General features: G+C 40.3%; 1 protein-coding gene and 1 pseudogene across 3 annotated transcripts in view; both read right to left on the reverse strand.

Moving 5' to 3' along the window:
- Nucleotides 1-18,216, reverse strand: part of USP30 (ubiquitin specific peptidase 30) — a 26,350-nt gene extending 8,134 nt beyond the window's left edge. The window contains exons 1-7 of one of the 3 annotated variants that reach the window (XM_039861759.1): nt 18,036-18,216; nt 14,758-14,867; nt 13,442-13,624; nt 8,090-8,193; nt 3,553-3,651; nt 2,953-2,998; nt 1,552-1,646 (exon numbers count right to left, since the gene is read on the reverse strand). In XM_039861759.1, the coding sequence (XP_039717693.1) occupies nt 1,552-1,646; nt 2,953-2,998; nt 3,553-3,651; nt 8,090-8,193; nt 13,442-13,624; nt 14,758-14,867; nt 18,036-18,118 (720 nt within the window). In that variant the 5' untranslated portion in view covers nt 18,119-18,216. The remainder of the gene's footprint in view (nt 1-1,551; nt 1,647-2,952; nt 2,999-3,552; nt 3,652-8,089; nt 8,194-13,441; nt 13,625-14,757; nt 14,868-18,035) is intronic. The other 2 variants (XM_039861758.1, XM_039861757.1) reach the window with 2 other exon arrangements.
- LOC120602039 (uncharacterized) lies at nt 1,991-2,109 on the reverse strand (annotated as a pseudogene).
- Nucleotides 18,217-20,619: the final 2,403 nt, after the last annotated feature.

Consider the following 20,619-nt stretch of genomic DNA (forward strand, 5'->3'; position numbering starts at 1 on the left):
TGAAAAAAAAAAAAACTCTCAGCAAACCAGGAATAGAACTTTCTCAGTGTAATAAAAGGGGTATAATAAAACCTGAAGCTAATATCCTACTTATTTATTAAACACCAAATACTTGCTTCTTAAGATTTGAAACAAGTCAAGGCTGTCTCCCATTACCATTCATACAACTTTGCATTGGAGATCCTAGCCAAAATAATAAGGCAAGAAAAATAAACAAAAGGCGTAACGATTGGAAAGGAAGAAGTAAAATTTTTTCTTTTCACAGACATTTACATACATAGCAAATTCTAAGGAATCTACAACAAAACTTCCAGAATAAATGAATTTTTATAAGATATCAAGATGCAAGATCAATATACAAGCAACTATATTTCTATATACTAGAAAAATATTTTTAAATTCCACTTACAATAGCATTAAAATACAAATAAAATGCAAGGAAAAAATAAGAGAGATGAATGGGCAACTTATAAAAGATATTTAAGACATATGAATTATAATCTATGGACCTTATTTTTTAAAAAAAGATTCAACACCATTAGTCAGAAGGGTAATGACAATTAAAACCACAATGAGATACCACTTCACACACATTAGGATGGCTATAAACTAAAAAGTCAATAATAAGTATTAGTGAGGATACAGAAAAGTTGGAAACCTCATTCTCTGCTGGTGGGAATGTAAAATGGTGCAGCCACTTTGGAAATCAGTCTGGCAGTTCCTTAACAGGTTAAACACAGAATTACCATGAGCCAGCAATTCTATTCCTAGGTATTCCAAGAGAAATGAAAACATATGCCCACACAAAAACTTGTACATAAATATTCACAGAAGCATTATACATAATAGCCAAAAGGTGGAAACAACCCAAATGGCCATCAACTGATGAGCAGATAAACAAACTGGGATCTATCCATACAATGGAATATTATTTGGCATTAAACAGGAATGAAGTCCTGATATATGCTAAAACATGGATGAACCCTGAAAACATTATACTGAGTGAAAGAAGCTAGTCGCAAAGAACCATAAATTATATGATTCCATTTATAGGAAATGTCCCAAATAGGCAAATCTATATAGACAAAAAGTAGATTAGTGGTTGTCTAAGGCTACCTATGGAAACAGATTTGGTAGAGAGGGTAATGAAAATATTCTAAAATCAATTGAGGTCAGAGTTGTAATTCTCTATTTTTGCATTATGTTGCAACTATGCCAAATAAAAAATTATTTTAAAACCTCAAAAGCAAAAAAACAAAACAATAGCCTTAGAATCTGTTGTGTATACTGTCACTATAGACCCAAATTTAGGCCTCAAATTCCTGCCAATCCATAATGGGTCTGCTGCTCTTGGCACAGAAGATGCCATCTAAGGATCAGATGACATGTTAGCATTGACCAAAGGGGGCAATCAGCCCACTAAGTGTACAAGCCCAGGCAACCATAAATACCATATACCAATGTCAGTCCATACTCTCTAGATCCTTCATGAATCTTAAAAGAAAACCTCACTAGAACATATCAAAATACAAATATTGGTATTGTATTTACCTGGTGTTCACAGTGTTTGCAGACCATATTACTAGTAAGTCTTCCATGAAAAGGATGCTGAGATTTCCAGTGATTGGATGAAGGATGAGGTGCCCCTGGAAGACAAAGCATCTTTTGATATGCAAACTCCAGCCCTTTGGCACCAACCTCAAGATTCGCTCTGTTTTTTAGTATGTGGTAGTTAACTCCCTCTTTAGATACCAATGCTCCTGAAAAGTACATTGAAATAACTTTTCTTATTAATTTCCATCAAAAAGATAAGCCTTCACAGGAGAATTTACACAGGTCGTTAAATGTGGTTTCTATATAATGCGTATAGCCACATTTTTTTTAAATTTTGTTTTTAATTTATTATTTTTGAGGTGAGGCAACCCTTGGTTGATCTTGCAGATTGCAAAGATCTTGTCAGTTTACAATCCCTTATTTTTTTTGTTTTTTATGCCTACAGCACCTGGTCTTCCTAGGTGGTCTCCCATTCAAGTACTAACCAGGCCAGACCCTGCTTAGTTTCCGAGATTAGACGGGATTGGGCTTGTTCAGGGTAGTATGGCTGTAGACCAACCACATTTTTTTTTAAATCGTGTTTAGTAATGTCTTTTTACAAACATATGCTTAAAATGTTTGAGATATCAAAAAAAGGATACCATAAGTGAACATTCCATAAAGTGGAATAAACTTCTGAAATCATCAGAATAAGGAAGGTCTGAAAACTTTTTTTTTTTTGGATGGGGGTTAGTGTAATAAACAGTGTGATATGCTAATTAGAAGCACATGCCCTAGAGTCAGGCAGCCCTGGGCTTTGTTCCAGCCTTGCTTCTTATTAGTTATGTGACTTGGGAAGTCACTTAACTTTAGTTTGATGGAAATGGGGATATCTGTCCCATTATCCCTAGTATCATCTACTTCATAGAGCTGTTGTGAGGCTTAAATGAGATATTATGGTGACTGGCACACAGTATGGGCTTAAAAGATAATCTCCTTATTATCACTAATACGCAAAGGAATTGATGTCTTTTTAAGTTTAAATCTTAAGAAAACAATCATTCCTTCTTAGGAGGACTGTGATCATTTGCAGTAAAAGCTGGCCAAAGTGGAAACATTGAGGACATGACGGTTTCAGCTTAAGTTCCTCACAAGATCACTTCACGAAGGTAAAAAGAAAACCCTTGTTTGAAGTAGAAATACATCCGTTTGGAGGAAACCAAGCAGGGCAAGGCTGTGAGGGAACAATTCAAGATATTCACCGAGGGGAACAATTTAAAGAAGCTGCGTCCAAAACTCAGTTCCTTTGCGAGTACAGAGTTCGAACTGGATGTCACCAGAAAAAAAAATTTTTTTAAGAAAGCATATTATTGTTGCATCTAAAAAGTACCCATTTACGGTTCAATGGAAAATGACTACCTCTTGTGCGGCAGGTTATTTGTTTGGGAGTTATTTCTGACTGCTGCTGTAGGGGAAAGAAAAGAAACAGACTGAAAATCTACCACAAGCCTCTCGACACCCTCGCCCCGCTCCTAAATCTTACAAATTTCTGATTGCACCACTAAAAATTCACTGTTAACAGAGGTTTCTAAAAGCAATCTTAACCATCTTCCCTGGTTGGTTACCGTGCCTATTTTTTCATCAAATGCAATCAAAACACATTTCTTCTTTCCAGAATATTTCCCACCCCCCTTTACTAGTTAACTTTTATAATGTTCCAGGGAAATGAGGATTCATTTCGCATTTCCATGGCTCCTTGTTCCCCTGTATTAAATGGGAGAAAATAGATTCTTTCTTCTCCAAGCCAACACAAATTGCAGTGAATCATTTGAAAGAGCCTTTCAAGTCACCGTCAGCAAAGGATGCAGTTTAAGAACCTCCCTCAGCCCCGCCCCCACTGCTGATCGTTACTGAATCTTACTTGTGACTTTAAAGTTGTACAAATATTATACTTGTGGTCCCTATACCTATTAAATATGCACAAATGCACTGAATGTATTCGAAATATTAATAGTTTACCTCCAGGGAATGCACATCAAACAAATGTGTCACCCGGGGCTGGCGGTCCCGCTCATCTTCCAACGATGAGGTAATGACATGGAATAATTCGTGAGCATCCTGTGAAAGGGCAGAGCATTCTTCAGAGAGGAGCCAGGAAGCCAGGGCGGCATCAGAACCATCCCCAAACTCTGTACCCATTAAATACTAACTCATTTCCCAGCTCCCTCCTAGGCCCTGGCAACCACCATTCTACTTTCTGTCTCTATGAATCCAGCTACTCTAGGAACCTCATATAAGGAATCATAATATCTGTCCTTTTTGTGATTGGCTTATTGAACTTAGCATAATGTCTTCAAGGTTCATCCATGTTGTAGCATGTGTCAGAATTTCCTTCCTTTTTAAGGATGAATAATATTCCATTGTGTGTGTGTGTATATTCCATTATGTGTATATCCATGTTCATATATATGTATAAACACACACATACAGCCCCAGTTTGTTCATCCATTCATCTACTGATGGACAGACACTTGAGCTACTTCCACCTTTTGGCTATTGCAAATACTGATATGAACATGGGTGTACAAATATCTGTTCAAGTCCCTTCTTTAAATACTTTTGGGTGTATACCCAGAAATAGAATTGCTATATCATACGGCAGGGGACTACTCTTTAAGGATCAACGCAAACATCCCTCTCCCAAAAAGCCAAAGCCACCACTCTTCTGGGATGGGTAGGTCTCTCCTCCCCTGAACTCTGATGAAACTCATCCTCACTGGGCTCTAGGCTTCTGCTCTTAGTGTCCCTCCACAAAGTCACCAGAGTGATCTTTTCAAAGGCAAATGACTTTATTTACTCTTCCACTTTCAACCTTCCGATGGCTTTCACTGCTCAGTAAACCCCGTCCCGCCATCTTAGCTGGTCTCCAAAGTCTAATATGATCCAGCCCCTAGAATTCTCCCTCACTATGCCCTAGCCCTCTGTTTTATTTTTAAGTCAAGGTAACATCGGTTTATAACGTTATGAATTTCAGGTGTGCAACATTATACTTCGCTACTTGCATACACTACAGCATACTCACCACCAAAGGTCTAGTTCCCCTGGCCTCTTTTGGTTCCTTGAATGCGCCCAGCTGATTCCCCTCCCAGGGCCTGTCGTTTACGCACTCTCGCCTGAGGAGCTCCACCCAGCTCTTCAGTGGGCTGCTTCCTTCTTATCCTTCCTGTCTCCACTGAAATGGCAGCTCCTCAGGGAGACCCTCCCTCACCGACCCTCCCTGACTTAACCCCATCCCTAGCCAATTCAGCAGCAGTCCTGTAGCCTCTCCTTCCAAAATGTACCCTTAATCTCTGGAGGACTCCCCATTTCACCTGCCCCAGACCCAATCTGAGCCATGCCATCCCTGGCCTGGAAGTCTGCAGTTAACAGCCTCCCGACTTTCCTCCCTGCTTCCCTCTTGGCCCCCGACATTCATTCTCTCCTGTACACAGTGACCAGGGTGGTCCCATTGTTAAGGGTGTGGTTCTGGGCAAAGATATGCTAAGGGCCGACTTCTCTTCTGTAATCTGCTTGCTTGTTTGATGTTAACTAGGGTGTGGCTAGGCTTTATAAACTGCCTCTTTTGGGAGATCAAGGCTGATCTCCTCCAACCCCTGCGTGGTAGAGAGTCAATCGCTGGCCGGCTAATAAAGGCTCATAATTCATCTCGATTGGCTCCGTGGGTCTTAGAATTGATCGCGCCACAACGCCATTCAAACAAAAACTGGATCCCTATTCAAAGCCTCTAGTGCAGGGGTCCCCAACACCCAGACTGCGGATGAGTACCAGTCCATGGCCTGTTAGGAACCAGGCCGTATAGCAGGAGGTGAGCAGCAAGCTAGCAAAGCTTCATTTGTATTTGCAGCCACTCCCCAGTGCTAGCTAGCTAGCATCACTGCCTCAGCTCCACCTCAGATCATCAGGCATTAAACTCTAATAGGAGCACTGGTCCCTGGTGCCAAAAAGGTTGGCGACCACTGCTCTAGTGGCTCCTCAACTACACACAGAGTAGAAGCCCAACTCCTGTCTACAGCCTCCTAGGCCTTGCCCAATCTGCTCCCTGACAATGTCTGTGACCCCCTCTCCTCTACTGTTCTCCCCTCCACTGACCCTAGCCATGCTGGCCTTCTCATTATCCTCCAAACACTGTGTCCTCATCACTGTCTCAAGGCTTTCACCTGGCTTGTTCCTGTCTGGAACACTCTACACCCAGACTTTCACAGGCCTCACTTCATTTTAGATTTTAGATCTCAGCAAAAAACCCAGGTCTTCAGAAAAGCCTCGCCCATCTAAAGTGGTCTCCCACTGCTTTTCTCTGACCCCAGCTCCCAGGGCCCCCACACTCACACTCTGTCCCATCATCATGCTTATTTTACTATTAGCACACTTTGAAATTATCTGTTTAATGTCTTCAGCCTTCAACTCCACTAGAGTGTGAGCTATGACAGCAGGAACCTTGAGTAAGTCAGGTTTGCTACTATAACCCCAGGCCCTCACCACGCCCTGCCAGAGGCACACATTCAATAAATCTTTGCTGCATGTATAAATGAACGCCCCCCCCATCCCTGAGGCTAGGAACAGTAGTTAGCAAGACAGTGACAGAGATTCAAAGATAAATAAGGCAAGGCTCTTGCCCTCCAAGGACTCGCAATCCTTGCATAGATGTGGCAGCCTAGCTATCATCCAGCAGTGCAATGCTATTGCCCTGTTCTGACCAGTGAGTCAGAGGAGACTGAGAATCAGCTCTTCCTGGGAGGCTCAGGGAGCCTTCAAAAGCAGACATCTGAACCAGCCCTTGAAGCAATGACCAGGAGTTTACCAGGGAGAAAAATCCCAAGACAGGATAGAGTCAGATAGAGTCAGATCCAAACCCTATTATGTCATAGTCAGCCACATAACTATTTGGCCTTGAGAAAAGGATTATACCACAGAAGAGGGCGGAGCTTAAGTGTATATTTCAGCACAAGACTGGTCCAAAATCTGGCTCTGCCACTTAAATAGCTACGTGACTTTGGGCAAATCACTTCGTTTCTCTGGACTTCAGCGTTCTCATCTGCAAAATGGGAATAATAACAGAAACTCCTTACAGGGTTGTAATGATTAAATCATATAATTCACATGCAGTGAGTGCTTAACCCAATGCACCTTCCACAGCTCTACAGGAAGACACTGAAAAGTAGTTGATAGTGGAAGTCTGCTGTCGATTGACTTAATAATAACATAGATGTGGACAAAGCTCTGTGCTAGTGCTCTGGACGCCTTCAAAGAAGAAGACAGATATGCTTATTTCTTTTCCACGCACAGCACAGCAGTACCTGGCTCACTGACCACTGTGGGCTGAAGATGTTGGAAATATATCACAGGAGTAACTGGGACTTGAGTGAGTCCTCAAGAGAAGAGCAGGACTTAGAAAAAGAATCTTACGTTTTTGGTGGCTAAATTCAGTCACTCTTAGTTCAGGAAAATGAAAAATGCAGCTAAATAATTCCAGTTATAGGAGGATTTAAAAAGTATTTTCTAAATGGAAAAACATTTCAACATACAATAGATTGAGAAGCATTGTAAGAAAGTATAGATATCATCAATGTCATGCTTAAAAAAATGCATATATGGCTTCAAATTAAAGTGGAAACAGAGATAATCTTTAAAAATAAGGGGAGCTAGACAGCCTTCCCACCTCACTTTCCAGAGCTTTCAAATGCTTTTCACTTTAGCCCCACAGTTATGGGAGCTGAAAGGCCATCTCCCATTTCTCTGGTCCAGTGTCTGGATGGTGGCAGCAGAAGTAGCCAACACAAAACTGGACAAGGCCATCTGGAAATCTGGCTAGTGAGGATGTACCACTGGAAACTAAATTTCTCGTCCTTAGAACCTTACTCTCTCAGCCTTGGCCTCAGACTTGCCAGTGGTAATAGTGGTCTGGGGAGGAAGAGGAGGAGGGTGGCCAGAACCAAAGAAAACAGTGAAGCTGTAGTTGTGGGAAAGGGGGTAGAAGTGGCTCGAACAAGGCCCTGAGGATGCATATGACAGCTGCTTCCTGTTTGGGGCAACTTTAAGCCAGCCTCTGAAAGCTGATTTTTTTAATGAGGGTGTTGTACAAAAAAGGGTCTCACCTGAACCTCTGAGACTCTAAGGTGAAGCCACCTGCCACTCTCTAAAGGACTTAGGTGTCCCTATACTCCACTGAAGTACAAAGTCATTCAAGAATTAAAAAGATTTTTGCTTTCTGGCACCTGTGGTTATGCTCTATCCTGCTAACTTTAGATCCCTCGGGTGAAAAAGAACTATATTTCTCCTCTGATCATGAGAGCAGGAACAAAGCTCATAATCTAGCCCAGAACATGAAGGCTGCCTAAAATGTTACAGAAATGTATACTAAGGCCAGGCAACTGCAAGGTCAATACTGGCATTTATTCTGCAACAATGCAGGTGTTTTTTAGCCATCACTGCAAGCTCAGACCCCAACTCATTAGTGGGAAGGATTTCCAAATAAACCTGTTTTGAATGTTGTATTCACCTGTTCTTCAAATGAAGAAATCTGCCATCTGTACATTCTTAAGACATCTAACAAGCAGCTTGCATCCAAGACCTCATCATCGGTTACTTCTTGGCAGGATAAAGCTGGAAACAAAAAAGGTGACACAATTATTAAATTTTCCAGCACCACACAACATATTCAAGCTAATTAAGAATTTAAGAACTATAAAATTCACCGTGTAATTCTAGCTCTTTCATCGTTCTTTGTAACCTTACCCAATGCTTACCTAGTACACTATGAGGCACTTCGTTGAATGAATATAATTTTTCATAAGGCTGCAGCATTTAAATGAGGTAACTGATCTTCAGTTGTGTGAATTACCATCAATATAAATTTATTGTTGTAAGATTCTTATTGAATAAAATGACTTTAACTCACAATCTCAGCGGTGGGAGGACCCTTAACACTCATCTAGTCCAATCCTACACACATAGCTAACTACTCTCCACAGGACTCTCTCCTGCGGCCATAAGGCCTTCACTTCTATGTGTCCGCATAAGTTTCTGGTTATCACTGCAAAACGTCAATGTACATGCGGCAGCCTGAATAGTTATGTTTCAATCGTAAGTAAAATCGGGCCTAATAAAAATAAAAGTTTGATGGGCTTATGAATTTATAATTACATCTGGATCGGGGGTTGGTAAACATTTTAGGCTTCCTAGGTCTCTTTAGCAACTACTCAATTCTGCCATTGTAACAAAAAAGCAGCCACAGACAATACTAAACAAAAGGGCATGGCTGTGTTTCAATAAAACTTCACAAAAACAGGCGATGGGCTAAATTTGGCCAATGGACCATAGTTTGCTGATTCCTGATCTTGACCATCCTCTATCTCACAGTGTAGTACACTGGACCAGAGTATGAGATAAAAATATAGGGGCCTGTCATCTCAGTACAGTTTCTGGGAGTTCCAACTCCCCAGATAAACTAAACCAGCCTGTTTCTTCTCTTTGACTTGTAGCAGTGAACCTGAAAGATTCCTTTGAATACTACTTCAGGCTCTGACCCTGAAGGTTCTGAATACTGCCACCCACATCCTTGTCTGAACGAGGCCAGTGATTTTGTGAGTGGTGACCTGTGGAGAAACAGCAGCCTTGGCAGCCAGCTCCAAGAAGTCCTGAGGCCTGTCTTACAGAGCGAATATATGCCGAGGTCTGACCTTTACCCTCCACAACAAAGGGAGCACATTAGGAAAGGAACTGTACCTTCCTTCTTCCTCCTACACCCACTGAGCAGCCCTTTTGTTAGCTTCTTTCAAGGAAAATTTTAATGTCCCCATCAGGCTAATATTGCCTAAAATGCAGTGGGGCCATTTGGCAATGTCTACTAATTTTCATATCCTACAATCCAGCAATTTCGCTTTCTCAGGATCCACCCCAGGGAAATATGTGTTGATGTACATGTCGGACATGTACAAGGTGTTCACTACAGCCTGTTTATCAAGACAAGGCACTGGAAGCAAATGGTTAAACTGTAAACAGGTGTCTCAACTGTAAACATGAATAAGGCTGGCAAATCACATATCTGATAAGGGACTGATATCCAGCATACATAAAGAACTCCTGAAACTCAGCAACAAAAATATAGACAGTTCAAAAATGAACAAAGGGTACTAGGTGGGCACTAGATTTATCAGGGTGATCACTTTGTAAGTTATATAATGTCTAATCACCATGTTGTACACCTGAAACTAATATATTTCAAAGGTAATTTAAAAATTATTTTTTAAAAAGGTAACAGATGCTATGGTTGAGGTCTATGCACGGTCAGGGGGAGGTGGGCAAAGGAGGGATGTAGGGGTCTGATCTAGGAAGGTTTCATACAGGAGGTAGCATTTGAGCGGAGTCTTTAAAATGTTCACCGGGTGGACAAAGGAGGGAAGAGTTTTCTAGGGAAACCAATGGTTCTCAAAATTTAGTGAGGATCAGAATAATCTGGAGGAAGGGAAGTTACTTATTAAAATGTCTGTTCCTAGGATAAGCCCCCAAAGATTCTAATCCATTAAGTCCGAGAATCTGCATCTTTAGTATAGCTATTATTGTTCGAGCACTTATTATGTGACAGAGATTATGCTAAGTGAGATAATTCAGACAGAGAAAGACAAATACTGTATGCTATCACTCATAAGTGGAATCTAAAAAAGCCAAATTCAGAAAAACAGAGTAAAACGGTGATTACCAGGGGCTGGGGAGTGGGGGTAGAACAGATGTTGTTTAAGAGTACAAACTTACAATGAGTAATAAATAAGCCCTAGAGTTCTAATGCCCAGTACAGTGCCTATAGACAACTACATCATATGATAATCAAACTGGCTAAGAGACTAGACCTTAATTATCCCAACTACTAAAAAGAAATGATAATTATGCTACACGATAGAGGTATTAGTTATCACTACAATGGCAATCATATTACACATAAAATTTATCAAATTCACATGTTGTACACCTTAAATTTACATAATGTTGCATGTCAAATATAGTCCAATAAAAAATAAACACTTTGTATGAAAAAAATGAACAAAGGACTTAGAACTTCTCAAAAAAAAAAAAACAGACATACTAATGACTAATGAACACATGAAAAGATACTTAATATCACTTATCATTAGGGAAATGCAAATCAAAACCACAATATACCACTTCACACCCATTAGAATGGCTGTTATCAAAAAGACAAGTGTTGGTAAGAATGTAGAGAATTGAAACCCTTTGTGCACTGCTGGTGGTAATGTAAAATGGTAACGCCACTACAGAAAACAGTGTGGCAGCTCCTCATAAAATTGAACAGAATTACCATTTGATCCAGCAATTCCACTTCTGAGTATATACCAAAAACAATTAAATGCAGGGACTTGAATAGAAATTTGTACAACAATGTTCATAGCAGCATTGTTCACAATAGCCAAAAGGTGAAAACAACCCAAATGTCCATTGACTTATGAACAGATAAAATGTAGTATATATACGTAATCAAATATTATTCATATTCAGCCTTAAAAAGGAATGAAACTCTGACACATGCTAGAAGGTGGATGAACCTTGACAACATTATGCTAAGATAAATATTCTATGATTCCATTTAAATGAGGTACATAAGCCAAATTCACAGAGATAGAAAGAATAGTGGTTACCATGGTCTGGGGGTAGCAGAGGACGGGAAGTTGTTTATTGAATATAGAGTTTCATTATGAGATGACAAAAAATTCTAGAGATGAACAGTGGTTATGGCTGCGCAACAAAGTAAATGTATTTAATGCTACAGAGTTGTATATTTAAAATTGGTTAAGATGATAAATGTTATGTTATGGATGATTCTTTAAATGGGCAAAGGATACGAGCAAGCAATTCACAGAAGATAACATATATAAGGTCAATAAATGTGCAAAAAAAAAAGTGAACGAGGTAGAGGTTACATGTACCAAAATGAACATTCCTCTACAGCGTATTGTTATTTGGTTATAAAAAGAATAAACAAAACAATATATAATTCCTATGATACTCAGAAAATGGTCTGGAAAGATACACTTATATTTTACTTTGGGGAAGGAAGGAGGGGAATAGGTTTGGGGTCGTAATAAATGGGACTTTAGCCTTATCTGTAATGTCTTAATTTTTGACTAGTAGAATTTATTAATGAACTACTTATATAACAAAAAATTATTTCTAAAAGTCAAAATAAAACACTGAAAAATAAATAAAATAAAACAAAAGACACTGAAAGCAGAAGTGAAGAAGGGAGCACATATTCTAGGAGCAGCAGATCATGGATGGCTCCAGTTCCCAGCACTGGGTGACGTGTGTCAAAGAGGGAAGGCCTGCGGGCATAGTTAGGACAACTCTTAAACCTGTGTCATAACAGCTATGCAAACATTTCAGCTTTTCCCACAGTCTTTGCAATGGTATTTTTTCAACAGGGCAGTAAATTATTTTCAAATTGCCTGACAGGGGAACTAGCTTCATAAAGATTTGTGTCAAGCTGAGATCACATGGGAAAATACCTCAGTGAAGCAATAATTAGCCAAGGATTTTTAAATCCAACTTTTTCTATGAGAATAATATATGCTTACTGTTGAAAGTTTTAGTAGTGTTTTTTTAAATGTTTTCAAGCTATCAACTGCACAATATCAAAATGGCCATGGCTAACATTTTGGTCTTTTTCTGTCCAATCTTTATCTGTAGAATTTTTTCCTTCACTGAAGTCAAATTATATCATATTTTGTATCCTGCTCTTTTAAACTTATTATAATAATCTATGCCTTCTCCCAAATTTAAAAATAAAAATAAAAATAAAAATAAAAAAACTTCACAAAGATGTTCTTAATGGCTGTATACTATTCCACTGATTGCTTAATCAGTCCACTGTTGGACAACCACATTCTTTCATTCCTTTTCCATTATAACTAGGTGTTGGAGATGTTTCTACTATGACAGCATTTCCCAAATTGTGTTCTGTGGAATGTCCTCAGGATGTTAACAAATGTTGCGGGGGCAGAGGGGGGTGCGGGAACCAATTCTATAGTCAAAAATAGTGGTTTAAAAAGGAAGTTAGATTGATGACTTCTTAAAATTCCATGTATACTGTGACTCTCTAAGCTCAGGGCCAGTATCCAGACATTCCTCAACTTGTGTGTTCTTAGAACTCCACTTCAGTCTAGTGTAAAGCACAGTCCACTTTTCTGTTTCCATTAAGACAGACTCCCAGGCACACTTTACTAGTGTGCTTTACACTAGGTCAAATGGCACTGAACCCTTGGCAAGCTATTACTGTGTAGTTCCGAACTGCTACCCCAGAAGGTCGCCCTAAGTTACACCCACACTAGTGTGTAAGAACATGTCGTCCAACAGCTAATCAGGGGTGTCGATCTGTTTTTCAACCTTTGCTAACAATTAAAAACGTGGTACCTCACTATTATTTTATTTATATTTCTTTGATGATGGTCAAGTTGAATATTTGAGTGTTTGTTAAATACTTTGTATCTACTGCAATACAATTTGTATTATTTATCTTGCTACTTAGCTTACTTCCTAGGCTGAGATACTTTTAATAAAAAAAAAATTTTGTTTTTGAAAACAGAGTATTCTTATAATCAAAAGGGTTATGTTGCAGTGGATTTTCTTCTTCCCTAAAAAGCTGTTACTAAACTGACAATTTGTAAAATAGATGGTTATATCTTTGAGTTTAAAAAATTGCTGTTTGTATCTATTAGTGCTTTTATTTTTCCGTAATGATCTGTATAATCTTTTTCTAAACCAAGGCTATTATCCTTTGCCTGTCATCTGGGCTGCTGCTTAGAAAATGCACAGAATCCCCTTTAAATTCCCAGCAAGATACCTTTCAGGAGATGCAAAAGTGTTAAGGATAAATACTGGTGTGGGGGGGGCTCCTTCTGATCCTTGGTGTACTGGGTGGTGAACTCTTCCAGCCACTTGATGAAAGCAGGGCAGGCAGACAAGCCTTGCAGCAGGGAGTTCATGAAGCAGGTGTTCCCCAAGTTGACAAGGCCAGGCACGAGCCCTAGAAAAAGTGGGGATGGTAGGATGGGATGGTGCAGAGAAGAGAACAGCACATCATATTCGACCAACTCTTTTTTTCTTTCCCTTTGGTGACCCAGAATTTCTGTACTGTGGCTTTGAATTTGAAATCTCAGTGTGAGAAAGTCCTTATCCACAGAAGGCCAGGTATTCTGTTCATGCTGAGGCCCAGTCTTAGTACTGCTCCTTCAGGAAACTCTAGTGATAAAAGGACAAGTCCCCATCCTGTGTTACTTTTGAAACCCACCATGATGTCTGGCACAGTTTGGTTTGCAATGAATGTAAAAAACATTTAGTAACATCTCTCTCTTTCCCTCCCTCATTCTCTCTCTCTATTTTTCCCTCCCTCCTCTGATAAGAAAGCAATGTTTCTCAGAATGGAAGAAAACAATTATTCTGTTGTTGCTCCCCAGGACAATGATTTTGTTCTTATAATCAGTGGGAAAGACTCCACTATACCAATTCTAATCAGTCTTTCTGCAAAGAGATCAACAAAATACTTCCCTCTTCTGCTGAAAATTTTAAAAAACTTTTTATTATGAAAGTTCTCAAACATGTGAGAGGATATATAATAAATCCTAATTATAACCATCCCTAGATTTAACAATGATCAACATTTTGCTACATTTATTCCCCTCCCTCCCTTTTTTTGATGACTTTTAATCAATATAAGTAGAGCAACATTTAGAAAAGGGGGCATTTTAAAAAATAAGAAAATGGATGTTGCATTAATGAAGAAACTAACTAAACATTTTCTAGTGACTAGCAGCTAGTCAGTGAAACCACAAATGCATTACACAATTGGTCTGTTGTACTAATGAAAAACACAATTGCCATATTAATGAGAACACTTAGACAATTATACCACTTGAAATTTTCATTATAAAGCATGTCTCAAACTAAAGACTTTTTAGAGAGGATGAAATATAAATCTTTTTACTGTAGGATAGAAAATAATGAAGTCATTAAAATCAACTTCTGTTTAAAAGAAATACAGTCCCAAAACTGAAGATACAAGAAGACCAAAAATGCCCTCTCCTCCCCTTTTTGTACTGTTTTTGGGTAATAACAGTTTGGGTCAAGTCTACAGACTATAATACGATGCCTCATTCTTACCTTTCCTACGCTTCTTTCTTTCTGTAATGGGACCCCAAATAACATATATTCCTGCTGCAAGAGCAGCGGCAATTCCACCTATAACACCCCAGTTCTTCATGACTTTATATCTAAAAAAGAAAATAAGTTTACCGTCTTCCATTATCACAAACACAGAAAATATATAGAGAGATCTAGGTATATAGAAATAACATTAGCAAAATAATCAACTGGCCCGCCAAATACCTAATTTTCGAGTTAAAGTAATACTCAGTAAGATATATAGGATTATGTCTTGAAAATCAGCACATTTAGACATTAGGATTTAAAACCTAAGTTACAGCACAACTTTCCAAAAGTCCCATCTCACCCGGAGAAGAAGCCAAGTACTCCGCCTCTTACTTGGCCGCCACACTGGCTGCCACCCCGGCTGCCACCCCAGCCACGATCGTTTCCACTGTTGCCCACTCTGTGTGGTATGCTCTTTCCCCAGATCACTGCTTGGCTCACTCTTCACTTTCCCTTCACTTCTAACAAACTATTAGAACCTGCATTCCTGGTCCCTTTTACCTGTTTCTACTTTTTCTTTTTACCATGGTACTTACCACCTTCTAACATTTCACTTATTCACTAGTTTATTGTCTGCTTCACTCAACTGGAATGCAAAGTCCCCAAGGGCAGGAATCTTCAGCTATTTTACTCATTGACATATCCCAAATGTCTAGATCATGTCTGGCACATAGTAGGTTCTCTAATATTTGCTGAATGACTGGGTACTGGAGAAAAACATATAGAAATGAATTATCTTTTAGATTATTAAGTGGGGAGGGGACATACAATAGTATTAAAAGATCTTATAGTATTTATGAAATTAAAGATTCTTAATTTGAGATTTGACTTGAACACTGAAGTTTTTTACTACTAATGAAATTTCACCAGCAATTTAAAACACTGTGTTTGCACAAAGTTATGTATTTCCACTGAATAAGGTAAACCACATGTGTATCTATGTGCAATATATACCTACATATGTGTTAGATATGTGTATATACATGTGTATGTAATGTATTCATATCTCAATATTCGAATCATGTAAATATTGTTTTGATCATAGCTCAGTCAACATTAACTAGTGAAGAGTCACTGGCAATACTAGGAACTCTACCTTACAACTATGAACATTTTCCTAGAGTCATAATTGATATGATACAAAATTGATAACTGAATTTCAAATAAACCTATGTTCTCCCAAGAGTCAACAGTGCACAGCACTTGGTTAAAAAAGTGGAATCACATTAATCTGGTTCAATCTTGGCTCCACTATTCCCTAGGACATCATTTTACTCTCTAAACCTCAGCTTCCTCATCTGTACAATGGACAATCATGAGACCTACCTCACAGGGTTGTTGTGAGGATTAAATAAGCGCTAATGCATAGGGTGCATAGTAAGAGCTTAGTAAATGTTAGCTACTATGATTATTAAGTATTATAATCTCATGAAAGTTACACTTGAAGTTTCTTAATGCATCACTGTGCTTTTACACAACAGGTGTAGTCACAAAAGTGCCTGGAAAGGTTAAAAAGGGCCATCATTGAAAGGCTAAAGCACTCTATATATGCTCTCAAATCCCCTAATCAAACACTAATATTTCAGGGTGCATACTCTATGTCAGGCACTGTGATAATCTTAGCTCATTCTCAAAACAATCCCATGGAAGTAGGTTCCATTATCATCTCCACTTTTATAAATAAGAAAACTAAAAGATGTAGCCAACTTGGATGTGAGACATCTGTCACCCCACTGATCACCAGAGTTGATTCAACTGATCTGGCTGGCTAGGCAGGTGTCTTCTCCTTCCCTCACTGCTCCACGTGCGTCCCTCCTGAAGCTGCGCACTCGGTCTAAAAGGAGAACCTTCTCCCACAGAGGAGAGGACCGTTCTTCATCAAGTGTATATGAGTAGCTGCACTCCCCTGCTAGAACCTCCAAACAAGCTCTCAAGATGTAGCCAACTTGGTCAAAGTGCATGAAGTAGCATTAATGTGAACTTTTGCCTGTCAAGCTGCCAAGTCTGAGCTTAAAACCACAAAGCTTATGAAGAAAACTGAAGAACAGAGTGTCAAAGGGTTGAGGGAAAGGACTTTCCCATGTGCCTAGCAAGGCATGGACAAAAAATCCAAGAGCAAGTGGTAACTCTGGAAATGCCATTCCTCTGCAAAATGACATGAGGAGAGTAGTGGGGCTTGGGAGTGAAAAGATCTGACTTCTCCCCGCAGCTCTCCCATCAGGTAGTTAGTTGTAGGACCATCGGCAAGGCTGTCTCAAGGCCCATTTCCCCTCTACAGAATGGGGGCACAGGACAGGACAGCCACTGGTGGCTTCCAGCCCTGGGATAATAAGCCCTAGACCTGCTCCAGTTCCAAAGGAAGGAAGCTGACCTGAACAACAGGTCTCAGTCATTTAGGGACAATAATGGAGGTGCAGTGGCCAGCTCTGAAGCCTGAAGCCCATGGGAGGGTGCATAAGAGGAGAGAAATAGGGACTCTGACAGGACTAGGGACAATACTATTGGGGGATACTAGCAGGAATGGAAGACCTTAGCAGGACTGGGAGTTTTAGCAGATCAAGGGGTCCTGACTGGTTTAACTATTGCAAGATAATGAGTCGCTAAAAAGATTAGGGACTCATACAGAGTAGGGAATCCTTGGCAAAACTGGGAGAGGGGTACTGACAATATAAGGGGAGGGGGAGAGGAGAGGGATGGTGCTAGCAAGCCCAGGGCACTTTACAGGATTGAGAAGCATGGCAAGACTGGGGAACCCTGGCAGGCCAGGAACAGACATGACTGGAAGCCTATAAGGATTGGGGGTTTCCTGAAAGGATTAAGGGGTCTTGAAAGGCCTGCAAAGCACTGAGAGGTCCGAGAGGCATGACAGAATTCTGGGCCTTGACAAGCCTGAGGGTCCCTGGAAGCTCTGGGAACAATGACAGGATTGGAGAAGGCCCTGGCAGAGCAGCGTTGGACACACTGATAGAATTGGGGTCACTAGCAGCACCGGGGAGTGCATACAGAATTGGCGTTGCCAAAGACCTGGAAGCTCTAGAGGCCCGTCGTCCCTCCCTCCCCCCCTCGCCCCGGCCTCAGGGGCTGGACTTTCAATCCTGCAGGACGCAAAAGCCTCCAGAATGTTCGCTCCGGCCCTGGGGACCCTGACTGGGGCGTGAAAAGGAAGCCGCAGGCCAAAGCTGTGGACCCAGGTCCGGGCCTCTCTGGCCGCCCCGCCCCGCAAAGCTCACCTGACTGCCGCCCCGGTTTGCAGAAAGCGCTGAATGGCCCTGTCGGCCGCGCTCACTGCCTCCTGAGCTCGGCAGCTCAGCATTGCGGCCGCGAGGGAGGCCCGCCCCCGCTACCGCTGTCCCCGCCGCCGCAGCCCCCGCCACTATCACCGAGAATTGACCGGAGTCTCCTAGGGCTTCTGAGGAGGCGGAACCCGCGGTTAAAGAACAAGTTCCTAGGGGGACAGTTGGCCGATGGACGGGCTCCTGGGAGGACCGGAAGCAACCTCCGCCGGTGAGGAGAAGCCGACGGACCACATCCTTGTTGTTCTCTCTGCTCTCCCCCTAATCCCCGCCCCCCTTAGCAATGTGTGCTAGCGTCGGTTGCCAAGGGAAGCCCTACGGCACAGGGCTTTTTGTTTTCAGGTTTTGCCAGGGCTTCGTTCATAAAATATAGATATATCACTTCCAGGAAGAACCTTGTGTCATTTTAATTTTTGGTGTGAAGAGGGCAGCCCCTACCGGAAAGCGGGATCAGGCCTCAGACAGCATTAGTTGTTAATGTGGTCAGAGTGGAAATAGGTCACAGAGGAAGAGCCTTTAATGAGCATATGGCCCGTCTCTGATGGCATCAACAGAGAAACCGAAAGCTTTAACGACAGTCACCAAACTTATTGTTTACTTAGGTGGTTGCTAAGCACGTATCTACATTTTCATTCACATTCAGTCTTCGCACCAACCTTAACATTACTCGCACTTTACAGCCCAGGAAACCCAAGAAGTTTAGAGAAGTAATAAGTCTTCATACAATTTGTGATTGGTGGAAGCACAATTGACAGTCAAGACTGCATGTCTCCAGAATAATGCTGCTCAATAGAAATACAATGAACCCACATTTAAAACTTTCTAGTAGCCACATTAAAGTAAAGAAAGATGAAATTAATTTTAACACTGTCTTTTATTTACCCAATATGGCCAAAATTTGTATGTCATTTCTATGTAAAAATTATTAATGAGATACAACTTACAATCTTTTTTTTTATATTAAGTACATTTCATTTGGATGAGTCACTTTTCACATACTCAGTACTCACATGTAGTTAGTTACTACCACATTGGGCAGCAAAACTTATAAAGCATTAGAGCCAGAGAGAATTTGCCCTCCCTATTAATCACTTTACCCAACTTTAGAGAAAATAATTGCAACTACTTTAAGTAAGAAATTAATATTTTAACTCAGTGGTTCTCAAAGCTTTTGATCTAAGGACCCCTTGGTATGCTTTAAAATTATTGAGAGCTTTTGTTTACGTGGGTTATACCTAACTATATTTATACTATTAGAAATTAAAATTAAGAAATAACTTTTGGGTTTTTTAATTTTTAAGTATCATTTATACAATAAAGTTCACCTAGTTTAAATTACCTACTGTCCCTTTGTAGGCAACTCCTCCACCGACCACCAGCCTCTGGAAACCACTTACCAAGACTGAGAAAAATTTTAAGATCCAATAACACCAAAGCATACATTCCATTAGACATCAGAGCTACGACCCCAACGCATGTCGTGTAGCCTCTGGAAAATTCCAGGGTACACCCATGAGTGAATGCGTGTGAGAAAGGCAAATATGTCTAAGTGTTGCTATGAAAATTGTCTTGACCCCAGAAGGCGTCCCCAAGAAGGGATCCTGCAACTACACTTTGAGAACCACTGCTTTAGCCTCTTGAGTGAATACCCTGTCATCCCAGCCACAGATCTACTTAGACCTCTACATTCCAAACTATTTTAAATAATTGGCACTTATAGAGTATCCATAACCAATACATTTACAAGTATTTTTGAGCATTTTGCATGCTTTATCTCGTTTTAATTCTCACAATGACCACATGAATAATAAAAGTACTGCACATTTCATAAAGTTAACAATGTCTCTTGCAGGCTGGCTCTCACTGCTCCCCTAATCAGTGGAAGGGTGGCTGTCCTGAACTAATAAATGTTGTTATAAATAAGGATATATTACTAATTTATGATAATGTCACAACCAGGAACCAGTGGAGCCTGCTCTAACACCTATCAGGCAGATCAAGATTTTTGGCACCTTGGATGATCATAGGGTCACTATCCACAGCCTTAGAGATTTTTCAGCTGCCAGAATTATTCTACAGGTAAATGGTTTCTTCAGGACCCTCAACTCCTAGGGATCAAAAACCTGAAGTGGCATTTTCCCGACTGTTCTCATGTATACTAAGTCAGACCTCTCCCTTTCACACTATGGAGTAGGTCCCTTAATAATGCAACTTTGCATTCACTTTCAGAAATCTATCTCATTTCAATATGTAAATTAGTGTCCTCTTTATTTTTTAATTTAAAAGTTAAATGTGATTCAAACATCTTCTCTCTGACTCCAGAGGAGAGACTGGCCTAGAGAGAGAGAAGTATAGCTCTGAATGCCTTCTCTACTTCCTCTTCTGGCTCTCCCATGACTCAGAAGAAAGACCTCATAAACTGTGATTCCATTGTCACACATAGCCAAAAGAAAGATCTAGAATCCAATCGAATATCTTTTAAATATTTTTAAAAGTTATAGTCCTATATTATCCTTCAGAT

Source organism: Pteropus medius, unplaced genomic scaffold (assembly GCF_902729225.1).
Source record: "Pteropus medius unplaced genomic scaffold, Ma_sr-lr_union100, whole genome shotgun sequence".
Taxonomy (NCBI): Eukaryota; Metazoa; Chordata; class Mammalia; order Chiroptera; family Pteropodidae; genus Pteropus; species Pteropus medius.